The 22,169-nt window shown below is 39.1% G+C and overlaps 1 protein-coding gene across 13 annotated transcripts in view; it reads left to right on the forward strand.

Moving 5' to 3' along the window:
• Positions 1-22,169, forward strand: part of CRADD (CASP2 and RIPK1 domain containing adaptor with death domain) — a 269,785-nt gene that overhangs the window by 72,622 nt on the left and 174,994 nt on the right. For 9 of the 13 annotated variants that reach the window (XM_053226597.1, XM_053226599.1, XM_053226601.1 and 6 more), the window contains exon 4: positions 21,839-22,142. In XM_053226597.1, coding sequence (XP_053082572.1) covers positions 21,839-22,142 — 304 coding nt within the window. Of the gene's footprint in view, positions 1-2,028; positions 2,721-16,472; positions 17,060-20,307; positions 20,543-21,306; positions 21,741-21,838; positions 22,143-22,169 lie in introns of those variants that run through there. The other 4 variants (XM_053226604.1, XM_053226603.1, XM_015070466.3 and 1 more) reach the window with 4 other exon arrangements.

Raw genomic sequence — 22,169 nt, forward strand, 5'->3', positions numbered from 1 at the left:
TGATCCCACAGTTCCTGGGATCAAGCCCAGAGTCAGGCTCTGTGCTGATAGCATGGAACCTGCTTGGGATTCTCTCTCTCCTTCTCTCTCTGCCTCACACCCTGCTCGTGCTTGCTCTCTCTCTCAAACTAAATGAGTAAACTTAAAAAAAAAAAAGAAAGAAAGAAAGAAAGGGGAAGAGGAAAACCTTCCCAGGAACCTCCTCTTCCCAGAAAATTTCCCCTTACGTCTGACAGACAGAATTACATCATATGCAAATGCAGAAACCAGGTGCTTGTAAGGGCAGCAAGACTCTGTGATTGGCTTAGATGTATCCTATCACAACCAATACCTAAAAAAAAAAAATGTTTTTTTGTTATTAAGGAAGATTTGAGAGTAACTGTTTTATAGGAGCCAAGTTCCTTCCCTACTTGGTACAGGATATTAAAATGTTTAAAAGCCTTTTCTAATTTGATAGGTGACAAATAGTTCCCTATTGTCATGTAATATTCTTTGATTACCAGTGGGAGTGAACATTTTTTCAAGTATTTATTGGTCATTGTATTTCTATTGTGATTTGCTGAATCACATTATTTCGTACACTGCACATGAGTACATCCTTCTGAGTGAACTGTGTTTTATTTTCTGAATGCTGGAGAGCCTGAGGCTGTGTCTGCATATAGTTGGCCCAAAATAAAGGCTTGTCAGATGAATGAATGCCCACATATACACGCGCCTACACACAGTTTGGTGTGTGTATTGTAGTAATAAGTAAGAATAGGTGAGAGAATAGTTCTCAGTGCACTTGACCTCCAGAGACTGGAAAGTTATGGGTTGGAGACCTAAGGCAGCCTGGGAACGGAATAAGAGACTTTCCCAGGATAGGTCAGGCAGTCATGTCTGAGGCTCAGCTTACTTCCTGTTAGTTCAGTGTATTTTCCATTGGCTAGCTTTTGAGCCAGTTTTACAATGACCATTACAATGTCATCATTACTTCAGCTGAAAGTACTTTGATGGGCTATGGAGAAAAAACTTCATCACCTGGAGAAAAAAAGCAACGCACATATTAATTATAGAACTGCTCACCTCGATAGTGATTCTTATAATGACTCCTCATATAATTCTCATCCAGTTTTATGAGAATGAATTTGCAGTTGGGAGAGATTATCATGGTTTCTTAAGGCTAGACGTGCAGAACTCAGGAGAGCAATAACAAGAAATAGTCTATTGCTGAGAAACTAATATGGTGAGTCATTGGTTTGAATTCTAGGTTTATAGGAAATGAATAAGAGGGGGTGGGGGGATCTCCTGGAACCTCGCTTTGGCAAAGGGAGGCTTGGAAGTTTATCTTTCAAACCCAGGAGCTTCAAGTTCTAAACGAGGAAAGTGCACAGTTTTTTATTCCATGATTAAAAATAAAGAAAAGAGGGGCGCCTGGGTGGCTCAGTCGGTTAAACGTCCGACTTCAGCTCAGGTCGCGATCTCGTGGTCCGCGAGTTCAAGCCCCGCGTCGTCGGGCTCTGGGCTGATGGCTCAGAGCCTGGAGCCTGTCTCCGATTCTGTGTCTCCCTCTCTCTCTGCCCCTCCCCCGTTCATGCTGTGTCTCTCTCTGTCTCAAAAATAAATAAACGTTAAAAAAAATTTTTTTTTAAAAAAATAAAGAAAAGAACCTTTTTAATTTTGTGACAAAAATTAACACTTGACTTTTATGGAGCCTTAGATAAATGAACCAGATTTCCTTTTCTGATGCGGTTAATGTTGCCCATCAGCAGAGTGATGAATCAGCATTATCTCCAAGATAATGAATAATTACGCACCCTTTTGTCCATCAATAAACAACTACCTGGTTATGTTAACATAACCAACCTTCATGTAGAAACCGTTCTTTAGATTTGTAATTATTGATAATTCTATTAAATTGATTTTTACAATAATTTATCTAAATCTAATGCTAACAATTTATGCTTATGGTAGGTCTTTTTTTTAAACTACAGGAAATGGATGCATCAAATCATTTTTTCTTTGCTTTCCTTGGATTTTTCAATAATTTAACATTGAGATGACTTTTGCATGAAGGAGATGTGGACCATTCAAGGGCTGTGTAATTGATTATGAATTCTATAATTGAATGCAAAATTCTATAATCCTCCATCATCTAGACATGAAGGCAATCAATGACAAGCTGATGAGCATTACGAAGCCAATTACGAAGTGTTAAGTGTTAAAATTCATTGGCACTCAGGTGTGGAAGAGATTTTAGAAATGTGTGACCGGGAGAAAAGCCATAGAATTCTGCCACCATTGTCCTCTCTCTGCCTCACACAGACATGAGACTCTGAGCATGGGTAGTAGCCCCCAGTGCCCACATCCTGCCTGCTCACTTTGTGATAATGTTCACAGGTGGAGTGTTACATCTGGATGGATGTTATGGACTGAATGTTTGTATCCACCCCCCACCCCCCGCTTATCCCCAGATTTGTATATTGAAGCCCTAACCTTCATTGTGATGGTATTTGGAGACACAGGCTTAAGGAGATTATTGGAATGTAAATTCCATAAGTAATTATGTCTTGAATGTTGGCCTTCATGATGGGATTAGTGCTGCTACGAGCAGAACAAGAGACACAAGAACTCTGTCTGTGTCATATGAGGACACAGTGAAAAGGTGGCAAGGAAGAGGGCTCTTACCGGGAATCAAATTGGCCAGCACCTTGACCTTGGACTTCTCAATCTCCAGAAAGGTGAGAAATAAATGTCTGTTGTTCAAGGCACCCAGTGTATGGTACTTTGTTATGGTAGCCTGAGCTAAGACAGAGATTTAGGCTTCTGAGGATTTGATGAATAAATTGGATTTCTCAGGTGTATTGTCTCATGACTATACCTTTTTTTTTTTTTGTATTAACTTCTTTCCTCATTTTTGTAAGCAGCCACATCATACTTCATCAGCAATTATGGAATATGTAATTTAACCTCATTATTTTATTGTATGTTTATTAAAAATATGCTAACATAGCCAATTTGGCCTTAAGCTTTGGATAGGATACAAAGGTGAAGAAGTGCCAGTCACTGAAAATGAGAATCTAACAGTTTACCCTTGAGTTTTAAAAAAAATAAATAAGGAACTGACCATAGGGGACTAAAATAGATGCTGTGGGAGTCCAGAAAGAGAAACTTCCAGAGGATTCTGAGGAGGCTTTCAAGAGGGGTGCTTATGAGTTTTACTGAGTAATGAAAATGCGTGTGAAAATTAATATTAACACTCTAATGTTACAGGCTGTAAACTATGAAGCATATTACACATACACAAAACACAGAAAATACTGTAGCAGACTTCTGCATATCCATGACCCAAGTGTAATACAGTGAGCTTTGTTTTAGATATCTCTCCTAACATTTGTTTTAATTTTAGGAAATAAAATGCAATAGTTACAGTGTAAGTTCTATCCTTCATCCGTTGATTTTTTCCTTATCCAGAAGTAATATATAGCATGAGATTGCTGGGTATCACCATACAAATGTTGCGATGCTTCCTGCATAGGTAAGTAAGTATGTATACATAGAATTATTCCATGTATTTTCAAAGTGCACATCACAGTATTCTTCTAAAATTTGCCATCTTCAGGTAAGCATATACATTTGAGATTTATTCACATCTAGATAGGTTGATCTGCCACTTTTTCAGGAGGGGCAGTATCAATAATAGAATAAACTTTCATATACATATCTCATGTGCACTAAAGAGTATCCTCTAGATGCCTAGAAATGGAGCTGAGACTACAGTATGGTTATTTCAAGAAAGTGTTGCTCTAACCTAGGAAATTGTTTCACTATTTGAACACAAATTGCTATATGAACCTTGCCAGTAACAACATAAAATAACAGTCATTATTTACTGGGACTTGCTGTGTGTCAGGCACTGTAGTATGTGGTTTACGTGAATTACTTCTTTAAGCATATTTAGTTTCACCTGTTCTATTTGCTATTTTTTTTTTTTTTGGTCTTTCCAACTTTATTAGTATAACAAAATCTTCGTCCCTACAGGATTTTTAATTTTAATAAAGTCTAAGGTCCAGTTTGCTTTCATGGATGTTTTTAAAAATGACTATTGTAAAAAATGTATAACATAAAATTGACTATCGTAACCATCTTTAATTGTACAGCACAGCGGTGTTAACTATATTCACCATGTGGTACAACAGATCTCTGGAACTTTTCATCTTGCAAAACTGAAATTCTAGGCACGTTGAACAACTCTCCATTTCCTCTCTTGGTAACCACATTCTACTTTCTATTTCTATGCATTTGGCTACTCTACACCTCACATGAGTGGAGTCATACAGAGATCCTATTCTCAATTCTTCTGGATAATCCCAGAAGTGGGATTGCTGGATCATATAGTAATTTTATTTTTAATTTTTAAAAGAACTTCTAAGGGCACCTGGGTGGCTCAGCTGGTTAAACCTCTGACTCTTAGATCATACCATGCATATTTTCAGATCACACAACACTATGAAACTTGAACTCAACCACAAGAAAACATTTGGAGAGCCCCCAAATACATGGAGGTTAAAGAACATCCTATTAAAGAATGAATGAGTCAACCAGGAAATTAAAGAAGAAGTTTAAAAATATATGGAAGCAAATGAAAACACGACAGTCCAAACCCTTTGGGATGCAGCAAATGTAGTCCTAAGAGGAAAATACATTGCAATCCAGGCCTATCTCAAGAAACAAGAAAAATCCCAAACACAGAACCTGACTTCACACCTAAAGGAACTAGAAAGATAGCAACAAAGAAAGCCCAAAACCAGCAGAAGAGAAATAATAAAGATTAGAGCAGAAATAAACAATATAGAATTAAAAAAAAAAAAACCCAGTAGAACAGATCAATGAATCTAAGAGTTAGTTTTTTGGAAGAAAAACAAAATTGATAAACCCCTATCCAGACTTCTCATGAAGAAAAAAGAGAGGACCCAAATAGATAAAGTCACAAATGAAAGAGGAGAGCTCACAACCAACACAACAGAAATACAACAATTATTAATAGTATAAAAAATTGTATGTCAACAAACTGGACAATTGGAAGAGATGGACAAATTCTCAGACACCCACACACTACCAAATTCATAACTATTGGGGCCTCATCAAGATAAAAAGCTTCTACGCAGAGAAGGAGACAATCAGCAAAACTAAAAGGCAGCTGAGGGAATGGGAGAAGATATTTGCAAATGACATATCAGATAAAGGGTTAGTATCCCAAATCTGTAAAGAACTTATCAAACTCAACACCCAGAAAACAAATAATCCACTGAAGAAATGGGCAAAAGACATGAATACACACTTTTCCAAAGAAGATATCCAGATGGTAACAGACCCATGAAAAAATGCTCAACCTCACTCATCATCAGGGAAATACAAATCAAAACCACAATGAGATACCACCTCACACCTGTCAGAATAGCAAACATTAACAACTCAGGAAACAACAGATGTTGGTGAGGATATGGAGATAAGGGGAAACCTCTTGCAGTGTTGGTGAGAATGCAAACTGGTGCAGCCACTCTGGAAAACAGCGTGGAGATTCCTCAGAAAAGGAAAAATAGAATTACCCTATGACCCAGCAATAATACTACCAGGAATCTATCCAATGGATACAGGAGTGCTGATTTGTAGGGGCACATGTACCCCAGTGTTTATAACAGCCCTATCGACTGTAGCCAAAGTATGGAAAGGGCCCAAATGTCCATCGACTAATGAATGGATAAAGAAGATGTGGTATAGATATACAATGGAATACAATTTGGTGATGAAAAAGAATGAAATCTTGCCATTTGCAACAATGTCGATAAAACTGGAGGGTATTATGCTAAGTGAAATAAGTCAGAGAAAGACAGATATCATATGATTTCACTCATATATAGAATTTGAGAGGCTTAATAGAAGACTATAGGGGAAGGGACTGGAAAATAAGATACAAACAGAGAGGGAGGCAAACCATAAGGGAATCTTGAATACAGAGAGCAAACTGAGGGTTGATGGGGGTGGGAGATGGGGGTGGAGAAAATGGGTGGTGGGCATTGAGAAAGGCACTTGTTAGGATGAGCACTGGGTGTTGTATGTAAGTGATGAATCACAGGAATCTACTCCTGAAGCCAAGACTATACTGTATGTTAGCTAACTACAATAAATTAAAAAAAAAAAAAAGTGTCCGACTCTTGATTTTGGCTCAGGGCATGATTTTGCAGTTCGTGAGATCAAGCCCCACATTGGGGCTGTCAGCACAGAGCCTGCTTGGGATTCTCTCTCTGCCTCACTCTCTGCCCCTCCCCCATGTGCACGTGTGAATTTCTCTTCTCTCTCAAAATAAATAAATAAACCTTAAAAAATTACCTCTCTACTGTTTTCTAAGCAGCTGAACTATTTTACATTTTCACTAATAGTGCACAATGGTTCCAATTTCTCCACATCCTTAGTAGTACTAGTTATTTTCTTTCTTTCTCTTTCTTTCTTTCTTTCTTTCTTTCTTTCTTTCTTTCTTTCTTTCTTTCTTTCCTTCTTCCTTCTTTCCTTTCCTTTCCTTTTCTTTTATTACCTTTTCTTTTCTTCTTTTCTTTTCTTTTCTGATGTTTGCTCTCCTAATGAGTGTGAGGTTTGATATCTCATTTGGTTTTGATTTGCATTTTCCTCATCATTAGTGACCTTGAGCATTTTTTTGTATGCTTGTTGGCCATTTGTATATATCCTCTTTGGAGAAATGTCTGTTCAAGTCTCTTGCCCATTTTTAAATCGAACTGTTTGTTTATTTTGTTGTTGAGTTTTAGGGGTTCTTTATCTATTCTGGATATTAACTCTTTGTAAAATATATGGCTTGTGAATATTTTCTCCCATTCCATAGGCTGTCTTTTCACCCTGTTGATTGTTTCCTTGTCCATAGAAGAAACTCTTTGGATTATGAGAGTTTTCATTTCTTTGTATCCTAGACAGGGTTGAGTAGTGTCAGATTTTTTTCATTCTTGTCCTTCACGCTTTATAAACTCTGGAAGTCTCAGAACTTGAGCAAAAATAGTTCTGGAACTCAGGATTCTTTATTCCCAACCCAGGGCTCAGTAGTGGTTTAAATATTAACCATTTATGCCCTTGTATCTCTACTTTCTACAAAATTTTAAGATAATTAACATAGTTGTGGGCCTGGAATTTGGATTTGCCTTAAAACCCCCCTCAACCTGTCTAGCAGTAGGAAATGCATCCATCCTTACCTTTCATTTCAAAAGCCTCATGGAAAACATGACCACTTACCTTGCTGTGTTTTTCTAAGTGTACATCGGAAATATGGGCAGAGCACTGGGGATGGTATGATATGCCATCATTTGGAGAGTTGGGGCCCTTTTAAGACACAGCTAGAGATAAAATTCAAGGAATAGTTGAATTGAAAAAGTTCATCAGAATAGGTCTAGGTTATTGTTAATGCAATAAAAAAGAAAGTTAGTTTGGACAGAGATGTCGAACAGTTCAAATCTGGAAGGCTGTTGTGATTCCTCTGTTACAAAAATATGGGGCAGGCATTTACAGGTAAACGTAGTTAATTCCATGCAAATCACACATTACTTTATAGAACTCATTGTTCAAAGATAATATAGAAAGAAATCCTTCTTCATTTACCTTTGTCCCAGAAGACCTTCTTTTATTTATTTATTTATTTTTTTTTCAACGTTTATTTATTTTTGGGACAGAGAGAGACAGAGCATGAACGGGGGAGGGGCAGAGAGAGAGGGAGACACAGAATCGGAGACAGGCTCCAGGCTCTGAGCCATCAGCCCAGAGCCTGACGCGGGGCTCGAACTCCCGGACCGCGAGATCGTGACCTGGCTGAAGTCGGACGCTTAACCGACTGCACCACCCAGGCGCCCCTGTCCCAGAAGACCTTCTATTGGCTGAAAGGTATTCACAGTGGTTTATAGGCATGAATTAGAGCATAGGTCTTCTCCCTGAGGAAGTAGGAAGTAGGCCCTGCATTTATGAATAATGCAGAGTGATGCCAGGGAAAAGGGCAGTATGATGGGTGAGTCTCTCTCTGTCTAGATACATTCCACCAAGCTCTCCTTTACTTAACCCAGACCTGGGTTTGTTTACTTGCAAGCTAATTAACCTTAGTGTCCTCATCTGAAAATGAGGATAATAATAATTCTGACTTCGCAGGACTGTTGTGACCATTAAAAGAGATAATGCATTTGAAGTGCCTAGCATATAGGAAGCACTGGATAAATGCTAGCTTGTTTATACCCTTTCTGAATCCTTAAAAGGCTTTTGGTGGAGTGCCTCATAATTTAGTAGCTAATCGCGTACTGTCTTATATAGTTTGCTCTATTTCTTCGAAGTTAATCATATCTTTCCTATGCATCATAAATTTCATGAAGGAGACATGTCTTAATAATATCTAGACCGGCTCCCTTACATTGTACAGAACGTGTCCACAGGTATTCTTTTGCACATCTTTTGAACCTTGCACTTGCTCAGCTCACAGCTGAACATGGACAAGGCACTCTACAACATATATGAACTGATTGATGGCTCTTTGTCAGAAAGATGAATCCCTCCAGAAGTTACTTCAGTGATTGTGAATCATAAAGCTTCACTTTGAAGAAAGAGCAAAGTGTATTTAAACATCCTAAAAGAAAGCTTCTCAACTTGAGAATTTTTAGTCTGCTAGATTAAATACAAAATGATTATTAATCCTTTTTCATGGGAGCACTCTGGTAAAGTTAAAAAGTTCCTGTGGCACACTGTCCCTTTTTGAAGAGGAAAACACAATACTGTAGCGGTACGTGAAGCCAATTGCTAAGCAACAGAACCAGGTCTGGACTGCCCAGGACTGAAAATTCTTCTTTGTTCAGGATGATGAAGAATTATTAAATGGAAAGTGCTTAATAGAATCTTACCTGCAACAGTAACACTCGTTATTTTTCAGAGCACTAATCAGCAGTTGATAACAAATTTTCACAGGAGACTCTTTGACAGTAGCTTACATTTTCTGTTCTCTGAGTGAAGGAGTTCAACAAGGTTTTGGACATTCATCTTTTGTGGAAGGTATGTTTCTGCGGCCTAGGTTTAATCCAGGACTATAAGAATCCATCTCAAGTAATGTCAATTCCAGTTAATCTTGATGCAAAAGTGTTTGTTGGCATAATTTAACAATGGTCTCCAGACAGCATCATGTTGGGAACTCGTTAGAAATGCAAATTCCCCCGCCCCATTCTGGGCCCTCTGAATCAGAAATCCTGGGGTTTCAGCACCCCATTTTCAGTAGCCCACCTGGCGATTCTAATGACCCTTAAAGTTTGATACCAGGGACATAGAGAGTTAGGATTACTGTGTGAGACATGTCAAAGTAGATAGCAAAGGGCTAAGTTCAGTTTCGTACTAGTGGATCATCTTGAATAACTGTGGAACTGTTGAACCATGTTGAACTGGGGAAGAAATTAATTCAGGAAATAACCATAGAGGGAGAAAAGCGTGTGTAATGAAAGAGATTTTTCAAGGCAGACCACACTTATGCCCTGCTGTAATTGGAGCCGTTTGTAAACACCTTTCACCAGGTACATCTACAGGCAGTCAGTTACCGAAGACATCATTTACTGAGAATATATAGCAATTTCTTTGTTTTCTCTCCCCAGAGACATTAAGGTGAAACGATGTCCATTGCTCATAACAATGGAGATTGGCAACCTGAAAGGTTTTAAATGAAACAAAATTGAAGTCTAGAAAAAAAAATATGTGCACATCAATATCATGAAACTCGGCATCATTTTGAAAGTTTGAAATAATGGGTACTAACTCAGGCAGAATGACTGAAAAGGTCATTGCTCAGCTACATATGGAGAATTAAATTTGGTAAATGGTGTAATTTCATTCCATCAGCTACTAGCTCTGCGACAAGTCACTTCACCTCTCCTGTGCCTCCTGCACTACTTTTGTAACATAAGGGGCCATTTCTCAATTCCTTTCCGTGTCCAGAATTCTGTGAGTGGATGATACTGCACATTCTGTGAAAGATCTCATTTCTTTTCAGAGAGATATCGTATGTACTAGCTCACTTGACTTTTATGAGAACACAATCCTTCTGTACTGGAGACCTGAATCTTAGAGAGCATGTAATAATCATTGTATAGGGTTCAGCCGAAGGTTCACACATTTAATAATCAACTGACTCTGGACATGCTGTTTTGGGTAATGTCTTGCTGAGCTTGCAGGATGTGCATCATAAGAAGCATATTTTTGGGTGGCCATGCCTTGATTTCTATGTGTTCTCAAAGTGAACCACGACATTCCAGGAAAGATCCGTGAGCTCTAAATTGAGGCTAAGCTGCCATGACCATACTCTCTGGGGTGCATATTTCCAGAGAACTTGACTGGTTGTGAAGGGAATAGGGTATCAGGAGGGCAGTAATTAGGATTTAGGATTTTGGGATAAGACTGACTTATATTTGAATCCTAGCTTTGCCACTTAGCTAGTGGTACCTACTTCCTAAGGCTGTACAAGGATTGAAAAAAGTTAAACGACATGATATGTGTAAAGAATGCCCACAGTTCCTGGGAGGAAGTAAGTGTTCAATAATTATTAGCTTAAAAAATTAAGGTTAGAATTGTTGAGGGCAATTGGATCATCCAAAGCGGGTCTCAGTGAATATGTTATTTTACATACAAACCTGTGTTGTTTTGCATTCTGCTTATTCTCCATATACAGTTGTGTCTTAGGTTTACTGACTAATTGACTATTTATTTATTTATTTATTTATTTATTTATTTATTTATTTAGTGTGTGAGAGAGAGAGCAGGGGAGGGGCAGAGGGGGAGGAGGAGGAGGAGGAGAGAGAGAGAGAGAGAGACAGAGAGTCCCAAGCAGGTTTTGCACCATCAGCACAGAGCCTGACGTGGGACTTGATCTCATGAACCATGAGATTATGACCTGAGCTGAAATCAACAGTCAGATGCTTAATCAACTGAGCCACCCAGATGCCCTGATTCATTGACTTCTTAATTCAAGAACCATTTAGGGGTGCCTGGCTGGCTCAGTTGGTAAAGCATGTGACTCTTGATCTTAGGGCTTGTGAGTTTGAGCCCCACATTGGGTGTGGAGCCTACTTTAAAAAAAAAGAAAAAGAGGGGCCCCTGGGTGGTTCAGTCAGTTGACTTGACTTCTTGACTTTGGCTCAGGTCAGGATCTTGTGGTTCTTGGGGTTCATGAGTTCAAGACCCACATTGGGCTCTGCACTGACAGCATGGAGCCTGCTTGGGATTCTGTCTCCCTCTCTCTCTCTGCTCCTCCCACACTTTCTCTCTCTCTGTCTCTCTCTCAAAATGAATAGAAATAAACTTGAAATTTTTTTAAAAATACGATTAAAAAAGGAAGAAAATGAACTATTGAGCACCTATTATGTGTCAGACTTTCTTGTAGACATTGGAAACACAGCAGCAAACAAGATAGCAAAGGTCCTTGCTCTTATGGACCCACATGTTAATGGGGAGAGACAGAAAGAAAGAAACAAATAACTAAGAATAAACAAGCAACAAACAAGAAAATTAACTGATAGTGATAAATGCTGAGAAAAAAATGAAACAAGGTGATGTGATAGAGTCTGGGGAGCAGTTTTAGATCAGGTGTTCAGGGAAGGCCTCTTTGAAGAGGTGACATTTAAAATGTCATGTGAATGACAAGACGGAGCAAAGTTCTAAAGTCTGAGAAAGATAAGATAGCGGTAGTGGTGAGGGTGGAGAGAGACATGACCAAGTTAGGAGATGTGACAATAGAATCAACAGGATTTATTGATGGGTTGGATGGAAGGTGTGAGGGCAAGAGAGGAATCAGAGATGACTCATGGTCTCTGGCTTGATGAGTTAGTGGTACATCTATAGAAGCGAGCAGGTTGGGGAGGAATAGGCTGGGGTAAGAAGAATCAGAAGTCTGGATTTGGAAAGATTGAGTTGCCTGTTGGACTCTGAGTGGAGTTTTCAAGTGGACAACTGGGTACATGAGACCAGAATTAAACGTTTGGGAGTTCTTTTTTTTTTTTTTTCGCCTTTAGATAATACTTAATGGACTGAGCTGGATGAGAGTACTTAGGGAAATGAGTACAGTTAGAAAAGAGAAGAGGTTGTAGGAGTATTCTTAAAATCTCAGGTACTTATGACTCATAACAAAACTTCAGAGTAATAACACTCTTGTAGAATTAAAATGAATTGAAAGGAATTTTTGACTTTCTTACATTCTTTGATATATTTTGGGGGCCAAAAAGAAGTCTGGTTTTAATACACCTGTCTTATATTTGCATTCATTTGACCCATGTTTTTGAGTGCCTACTGCCAGGTGCCTTGTTAGGGACTATGTACAAAATGAGATCAAAAGAAACCAATCATGTTATTGGTGAAACATATTTGCTGAACACATGCTGTGTGCATTGTACTAGATGATTTGAGTATAGACCACAAAAATGAAAAATCAATTCTCTGTTCCCAAGAGAAGACAGTCTACCACGGCCGCTCAAGAGGAGAACAAACCCCTCAAAAGTCGCAAGGAAAGTGTGTTTCTTTTTTCTTCTACATATGGATGGCCTTTGGTCATTGGCCATTAGGAGGTCTATGTGGGCCAAATGAATTTGGTGAAGTAGGCCACAGTCTAAAACCCATTTTGGTTTCCATGCAACACCCAGTGTTCATCCCAACAGGTGCTCTTTGACAATAAATTTCATATTAGAAATACATAAATAAATAAGTCAGTAAATAAATAATAAAATAAACAAAACCCATTTTGTTTTTTCCCCTCCTTTCTACTTCTTGTCTGTGGGAGGGCTTCCATGAGTGGAAAGAAGCTTATTTCAGCCCATCTCATACTTGTGGTTGACTCGTGCTCCAAGCACCCCAGCATGCACATCCTTATTATCTGGGGACAAGAGACATAGAGAATCCATCAGCACTTTTAATGGCTGATTTCTTTTCCCCATTAAATCAAGCACAGTCTCTCTGAAGAACAGTTCTAATGCTTTCAATATTGATATCCACTGTTTGTTCAGAATTCTATACTTCCTCCATTGCTAGTGGATGGATTGGATCTGTGCCCACTTATCAGTGAAAATGGAAAGGAAAGGAAGCACCTCTTCTGGGCTAATGGTTGTATTTGCTTTATGAAGATGCAGCTGAATGTTTTGGTGGATTGTTGTCAGAAAGAACAGCCTAGCATCAATTATGCGGAAACAAAAATCATTATATTTAGTAGTCATTGTCTAATTTTTAAATGGACTTTATTAAATAAACCCAGATAAGAGCTTAGTTCATTCAAATACCTGGTACATTTTCTGATAAATCATCCTGGCAGACCCATTGTGATGATGAAGTTCTGCTTGGAAAGAAAGACTCAGTGAGTTCCATGTGAAGTTTTTTGTGGTCAGTGTGGTCAATTGGTAATGGAAATACTTACATTTTTGGGGGGAGATAGGGTCAAAATAATTTTTTGGTGCCTTATGATGTCAGATTTTGTCATCTCAGCCAAATGCTTGGCCATACGCTTAAACAATTTCAAATTTGTGTTGTTGCTGTTCATTGAGAAACATCTTAACCCTTGTCCCCTGATATCCATATAGTTTGCTTCTTTGTCACTTTCCTTGAACAAGAATAGGAGGTTAGTTACTAAGTTGTTCATCACAAACGTTAATTCCATTAATTCCTTATGTCTGCTATTGGAAGTGAATGGATTTCTCCTCAAATAATGATACATGATCTGAGCCCAGTAGATATTCAGCAGAGAATTTAGCTATTAAATTTTACCATTCAGAAGACTTCGGTTTGGTTGTTAGCTAGTACTTGAGAGTCTAAATGACACTCATTTACTACTTTTTTTTCAGTCACTGCATTTAGTCATATCACCAGAAAGTCATTCTGATATTGTATTAGTTTGTGTTTTAAGTTGGGTTAATACCGGGAAGGTACATTTGAAGAACGTTTTGGTATCTTATACAAAATAACACAGAGAAATCATAGTATTAATTTATCTAGTGTTCCTTATATAAAGAATCACAGGAAAAATTCCTGCTTGAAACCAGCATCAGAGAAATGTTGGTCTTTTTAGATGACTCAGTGTATTTTCTGAGATGGGAACCACAGTACAAATGGTTTTCTCTTTCTATCATGAATGCCAGGAAACTAAGAACTTATTTTAGCATGTCTTAATATCTTTAGGTATCCTAATATCTTAAACTTTTAACTGGCTTCTTATCTATCTTTCAAATGTGTGTAGTACAGGTTTATAATAATTCCAAGTTTTTTGAAGAAAAATAGGAGGCATTCCCCTCCCCTGGCCCCCGACTGGGTTTTCTTATCAAAGCACTCTTCCTTCATTGAACTTGTAATATTTTGTAAATATTAATTATTATTTGTCCTTGTTTATGTTTGTCTCCTTCTCTAGACTCTAAGCTCCATAAGACAGAGACCATATCTCTCTTTCAGTATATTAGCCCTACCTGATCCTAGCACGTAGTAAATGCTCAATAAAAACTTGTAGTCAAATTATGAATGAATTGTAGTAATCCTAGTACTATCAATCACTTAGACTATCAAGTCTTAACATACTTCGAACATCTAGAAATGTTGTTGGGATATTACATAAGTACATGATAATTTGCATGATAATGTATTCAGCTCTTTTAAAAGGTTTACAATTTAGGTTTTTATAAACTGTCCCAGAATTTTTACAATAAGCAATAATTAACCTAAGATCAAAACAAAATATTAGAGAATTTAAGGAATCATTAGAATCCATAACTTAGTAAAAGAGGTATCTATTAGTACACACGATTCATGTAATATTATCTACAGCATTTTACGAAGAGTTATACAGAAAAGGGGATAGCATGGTTGCAGATTCCAAGTCTAGTTTTAAGATTTACAGTTAGAGAGATAGATGCTTATATTTCCTTTGACAAATTCTGTTTTTAAATCTTTTTTGGGGGGATGGGAGGGTATGGGGAAGAGTAGGTACATGAGATTCCTGTTGCGTGTTCAGAAAATAGCAAACATGAAATGAGAAATAAGAATTCAGGTTCAGAAGTCTTCATACTTACCTGATGATGGGCAAACCTTTCACCATCTTCCTTTTCTACTTCTTTCCTCTTCTCTTCTGTACCTTTGTTCTTCTCTTTCTTCAGTTGTCCTATTTCCTTAGTCTTCTCTGATCTGTGACAGTTTCATGACTGTGACACTCTGACTAGTGATTGTCAGATGTTTTGTGGAAGGTCTCTCAGTTTGGGTTTGCCTGATGTTTCCTCATGAAAAGACTGAGATTTTGAACTTTGGGGAAGGACCGCAGAGGTGGTATGTCCTTCTTGTCACATCATGTTGGGACACGTGATGTCAATATGATTGGTTTCTCGTGAGGTTTAACCTTGATCACTGGGTTCAGGTGGTGCCTGCTAGGTTTCTCTGCTATGAAGTTTTTTTTTTTTTTCTATATTGGTTAGAAGTGCTGTTGTACCCAGATTTACTGAGATATAATTGACAAATAAAAATTGTTTACATTTATGGAGCACATGTGATAGTTTGATATATGTATACGTTGTAGTTGTTTACCACAATCAAGCTTATCGATACATCCATCATGTCACATAGTTATTTTTTTTTAATGTATGGTGAAAACATTTAAGATCTACTCTGATAGCAAATTTCAAGTATGCAATGTAGTACTAATGATAGCTACCATACTCTACATTAGATCCCCAGAACTTACTCATCCTTCATTATTCAAACTTTGTAGCATTTGACCAACATCTCCTCATTTTCCCCTCTCCCAACCCCTGGCAACCACCATCATACTCTCTGTATGTATGAGTTTGACTTTTTCAGATTTTGCATGTAAGTGAGATCATGCAGCATTTGTCTATGTCTGGCTTATTTCACTTAGCATAATATCCTCCATGTTCATCATGTTGTAGTATACGACAAGATTTCCTTCTCTCTCTCTTTCTTTCTGTTAAGGATATTTTTAATATCAGTTTAAGATTCACAGCAGAACTGAGGGAAAGGTATAGAGATTTGCCATATACCCTGTACCCCATGCATATAGAGACTTCACCATTATCAACATCTTCTTGCAGACTGGTATATTTGTAACAAGTGATGACTCTACATTGACACATCATCATCATCCAAAGTTTATAATTTACCTTTGGGCTCACTGTTTATTTTTTTTTAATGTTTTTTTTTGAGAGAGAGACAGAGACACAGAGAGAGAGACAGAGAGAGAAGGAGATACAGAATCCAAAGCAGGCTCCAGGCTCTGAGCAGTCAGCACAGAGCCCAATGTGGGACTTGAACCCACAAACTATGAGATAATGACCTAGGCTGAAGTCAGATGCTTAACTGACCAAGCCACCCAGGTGCCCCCACTCTTGGTGTTGTACATTATGGGTTTGGACAAATGTATAATGACATGGATCCATCATTATGGCATTGCATAGAGTATTTTTGCTGCCCTAAAAATCCTCTGTGATTTCCCTATTCATATTCCCCTCTCAATCTCCTGGCAACCACTGATCTTTTTACTGTCTCCATAGTGTTGTCTTTCCTAGAATGTCATAGAGTTGGGATGTACAGTAGGTAGCCATTTCTGATTGGCTTCTTTCACTTAGTGATATGCATTTGAGGTTCCCCCACGTCTTTTCGTACTTGATAGCTCATTTCTTTTTTTAGGGATGAATCATATTCCACTGTCCAGAAGTATGATGGTATAATCAGCCATTTACCTGCTGAAGGACATCTTGGTTGCCTCCAAATCTGGCAATTATGAATAAAGTTCCTATAAACATTTGTGTCAGGTTTTTGTGGGAACATGTTTTCAACTCCTCTGAGTAAACACCAGGGAGGACAATTGCTGGACCATATGATAAGAGTATATCTGGTTTTGTAAAAAACAGCCAAACTGTCTCCCAAAGTAGCTCTACCATTGGGCATTCCCACTAGCCATGGATGAGAGTTCCTGTTGCTCAACATCTTCAGCATTCGGTATTGTCAGTGTTCTGGATTTTGGCCATTCTAACAGGTGTGATATTCTTCTGCTTTAAGGCCAAATATGTGCATATTTAGAATTATACGTACACACACATACACATAATCTCACATTTTCCGTATCCAGTCATCTGCCAATGGACACTTAAGTTGATTCCGTGATGTGGTTATCGTGTATGATGCTGCAATGAACATGGATCTATACTCAGAAGTAGGATTGCTGGATCATATGATAGTTCTACTTTTGATTTTTTTAAGGAATCTCCATACTGTTTTCCATCTTGATGTACTAACAGACTTTTTTTTTTAAATCAAGAGTTTAAGAGTTATTTTATTTAGTTTCTAAGCTTATGGGATCGATGGAAGCTATCTTGTTGTTAAAATTTCTAATTTTATTGTAAAATGGTAGAGTACATAGTTAGTAAGCTATTGATTTTTTTTTTTTTGGAATTTATTAAAGTTTCTTTGTGACTTAATTCGTGATCTATTTTTGTGACTGTTTCAAGTGTGCTTGAAGAGAATCTATTTTTCTCCATGACTTGATTTCCACATCCATTAAACAGTAAGAAGCAAAAGTGTCCAACTCCTTTGATTTTTGTTTTGAAAGTTGCAGAACCAAAGACCAAATTGAAAGACAGAAAAATAATACATTTGTTCTTTTTGACTCTTTGTTTTGCAAACTAACAATGGGTTTGACACAAGTAAACATGGTAGGAGAAAGAGAAAAAAGAAAATATCTGTCCTTCCTGAAAATAGATTTGTTACCACTGAGTAACAGGTGCTTAATCCTCTGTGGGGGCACATTTCCAGCCTACGGAGAGGGAATAAACAGAGTGGAGGAAGAATCATCTGTGATAGAGATTCTGGTCTGTTTGATTTTTTCGGGTCTGCTGGTCTTAGATATTTATGTGAGTGAAACTGAATCTTTGGTGTGCTGCTCAGAAGTATCACTGTATGCTGATGTGGGGTGGTGACCCGTCAATAGGCTAACTGATGGCAGTTGGCTAGTAATCAGAAAGCCAGCCTAGTTGCTTAGGGGGCAGCATGAATGCTCATCTAAATTTGCCATAGGAAGAGGAATTTAATTGTCAAGGGCTTCACCTTCGGGATTTAAGTCAAATTCTTAATAGCCAACCTCTTACATTGTTCACCATTTGGACTCCACACCCCTCAGCTCCTGCACTAACTCATCTCATGCTGTCTCTTACTCTCTTTTCTTCTCTTCTGTGAACTCTTCATGGAACTCACTATTGGCTCCCCACCTCCCCTGGACATCATCATCACTGTCTCCTTCTGGATCCCAGAAGATCTCAAGTCTTTCCAAGTAGAACAAGTCATTAGGAAGTGTTTTAAAGTAGGTAGTTTTATGTGGGTGTGCTTTGTGCCATGTGTTTCAACTTTAGTACATGTTTGAAAATGATCAAAGTTTATAGTTGGAAAAACTACACCCAAAAGTCTGTAACCTCAGCTATTGCTAGTATTACGAGAGGTCTGCACTTTATCTGGCTGAAAGCAGAGGATGTTTCTAATACTTGTCCACATACAAAAGATAAATCTTGCCCAAGAAAGGAAAGCAATTCCAGAGGGGAAAAAAAGGAAAAAAAGAGGAAGAGAGTGAAGAGAGTACTAGGAACTCAGGACTATCAAGAGTAGGAGGTGGCACCAGAATGATCCGCCAATGTTTTGGCTGTCATTAGAATAATGACTCTTCACCACGCATACTGTGTACTGAAAGGGCATGAAGTTGGAAGGACCTGGTTAGAATTCAGGTTTTTTTACATATAGCTGTGAAATTTTGGCGAGGACATTTGGGCATTTTGATTCTACAGTATTCACATATGTAAAATGCTAGTAATAATACTTGTCACCTATGTAAAAAAATTGTCACTGCTGGTATAATAAAATGGTATATTAGTATAATAACACTTTAAACTGGTTACAAAAATTAGAAGGTTTTGAGGAGGGAGGTTTAGAATTGCTTTCCGCTGACTTGCTTACAAAGATATTTTCATCTTCCACTAGAGGTGTTGGTTGAGAAAACCTTTATAGAAATAGTGATATTTGAGGTTTTTTTCCTGTTACTATCAACGAATTTTTAGCAGGCATATGACTTTCTGCATATATCACCCAACTGATTTAAAAGTGAATCAATGAATGTATTTATTGATTGCCTCATTTCATAAAAGAATTCAGGAAGGACCCTGATATTGATATTCTGCCATCTTTCTATATTTGGATCATGCATTTGTCTTGCCTTCCAAATGAAAAATGTGGTGAACTCAGAAGATCACCCCCCAGTATCAGCTGCTGTCTTTTTAGAATGTCTTTGCGTTTCAGAAGTTGGAAAACTCCAAACTTCATGCCCCAGACACCTTTGCTGCTAATGTTCTGCATGCAAAGTAGGTTTTACCAATTGCATGCATCAGAGTAAGATTTGCAGGTGCTGTTTTGATGCTGTTGGCAATTACGGCTGTGGAGACCTTGGTTTTTCTGCAGCAGTGTTTCAATGTCCAGTTACTTGCTCTGTCAGTGCTGAGAAGAGGGGGGGACTGTGGAGTGGGGCTTCCTGACGACACCTTCCAAATTGTGGCCATGAGTCAGTTAGGCAATGTTGTTGAGGGAGTCATTTTTGGACGGCCAGGACTTTTCCAGCCTTTCTTGTGAATGTCCCCAATTTTCTGTGGCAAATTCCTTACTGTCTAGAGTAGCAGATTGCTACAACTGAATCATGACTGACTGACTTGTAATCTCTTTGTGGGCAGGAACTCTGACATAAAATGATATAAACAATCCTACATTTTTAGAGGAGGGAAAAAGATGACAATTAAGTGAAAGTTTTAATAAGATAGTAATACGTGCTACAGATAAAAACAAAGTTGGCATGGAGATGGGGAGTGCAGGAGATGAATGTTGCAATTTTAAATGTTTGTTTATTTTGAGAGAAAAGAATGTGAGCCCGGTAGGGGCAGAGAGAGAGGAAGAGAGAATTCCAAGCAGGCTTTGTGCTGTTAATGCAGGCACCGATGAGGGGCTGGATCCTACCAACCCTGAGATCTTGATCTGAGCTCAAATCAACAGTCTGCTGCTTAACCACTAAACCACCCGGGGGCCCCAATGTTGCAATTTAAAATAGAATGGTCATGGAAGCCTTCGCTGACAAGGTACGCGAATTGTGTACAAGGCCCTGGTGGAGTTCTAGGACTAAAATGCAATTATCCAATTACTCCTTTCCTTAGATAACCCGCTAAATGATGCTACTAGTTTTCCATCTCAAGAGGCTATGTTGTTTACCCACAGTAAACATGGCGAAAAAGGCTTCAATCTGACGCTTGGGTCCCCCAATAAAAATGCTCACAGCGCTTCCTGTGTTTGCCCTCAACAAAGATGGCGATACCACTTCCTGTTCAGGGCTTTCGCCTGCAACAAAGATGGTGCTTATGGTACAGGTTCCCTAACAGTCTGGATTCCGGTTGCGTTTTTTTTTTTTTTTTTCCTTTCAATATACGTGTTTGCAGACGTAAGTAACAGGAAACCAGAAACCCGTATCCATTTTTTTCTCGAAGGCCCCGCACTGTGGTGTCTGCGGCCTGGGCACTGCTTGGCTCCCCCGCCCACGTAACTTGTTGACTGCGTTTCCGAGCCCGACCGGGTTGGGGTGGCGGTGGGGGGTGCCGGGGCCGCTCCCGCTTCTGTTCGCTGTGAAGTTCATTCCCAGCACCCTCGTTTTAGCTTGTCAGGTTGCCCCGAGAATCTCTCATAGTTCTTCACGTTCGTAATACAACAGGATTTCAGCTGGCGAGGCAGGGAATAAAAGTTCCAAATAGGCTCTGGCAGCCAAAAGTGCACACCCTCCCCCTCACCTGCCACCTCTCAGACGTCACCGAGAGCTACTCGAGGGGGTGGGGTCGGGTCACCGGCCGGTGGTACTTTCTGTGGGTGCCTGGAAGCCCCATGTGTCGCGTCCTCCCCTCCCCCATCCCCGCCGCTTCTTTACATCCACGGCTTCCGCACCAGCGCCCTGGAGTTTAAATCGTGCATGGCTACTGACCAGGAGTGGCGTGTGGACATTTTTTTCTTGTAGAGAAAAAGAAGATCCCCATTAAATGTCCTATGCGTGTGTGGTCCTGGCAGTGTAATCATAGGGAGTCGGAATTCTTAGAGGGAAGGGGTGGAGTCTGTGACCATATGTAAGGTTTATCATAGACTGGGCATACACAATATTTTTCTTGAAGGTGATGGTGTATAGGGCTTTTTTTTTTTTTTTGGAAAAGAACCTTAGACTCACTGGTACCTACTGGGCTCTGGTGCTCACTCCCATTGTGGTACAAGTTCAGCAAATGCCCATGGTCAGAAGGGCACCTTGCATGCGTATTGGCAGTTAACTCTGGTATTGGGTATCTCTGATGAAGGCAATGTTAAAATAAAGCCACTGTTTCTTTTTAAGTATGTTAAAATGAAATGCTGCTCTGTAATTCTCCGATCAAAGTTGCTTTTTTTTTTTTTTTTAAAGCAGGGTCTCTGACCCACGTTTTTCCAAATCTCTTTATCAAGCAAGGAATCGAGCTAGGACCCCACTGTGAGGAAAGTAGAAACAGAAAAGATGATTCATGTTCAGGGTTGTTCGTTATGTTCGGAAACGTTCAAGATTAATTTGCCTTGACTTAACAGCCAGGGACTATACACCGTGGTCTGACACTCAGCTAAGATTCAAAGAGGTACCTGACCTTAAGGAGTTTGCCTTGCATGCAGGACACTGTCTTTAGGGGTTGGTCAGCGGTCCTGTAATCTGAGCTGTTATTCTGTCTTTTCCCAGGGAGAGATGGAGGCTAGAGACAAGCAGGTGCTTCGCTCCCTTCGCCTGGAGCTGGGTGCCGAGGTACTGGTGGAGGGACTGGTTCTTCAATATCTTTACCAGGAAGGAGTCTTGACGGAAAACCATGTTCAGGAAATCAAAGCTCAAGCCACAGGCCTCCGGAAAACAATGCTGCTGCTGGATATCCTACCTTCCAGAGGTCCTAAAGCATTTGATGCATTCCTAGAGTCCCTGCAGGAATTTCCCTGGGTTAGGGAGAAACTGGAGAAGGCAAGGGAAGAAGCCATCACTGAGCTGCCTGCAGGTAGGCCTCAGAAAGATCATTTGATTT

The sequence above is a fragment of the Acinonyx jubatus genome, chromosome B4 (assembly GCF_027475565.1).
Source record: "Acinonyx jubatus isolate Ajub_Pintada_27869175 chromosome B4, VMU_Ajub_asm_v1.0, whole genome shotgun sequence".
In the NCBI taxonomy this organism is placed as follows: Eukaryota; Metazoa; Chordata; class Mammalia; order Carnivora; family Felidae; genus Acinonyx; species Acinonyx jubatus.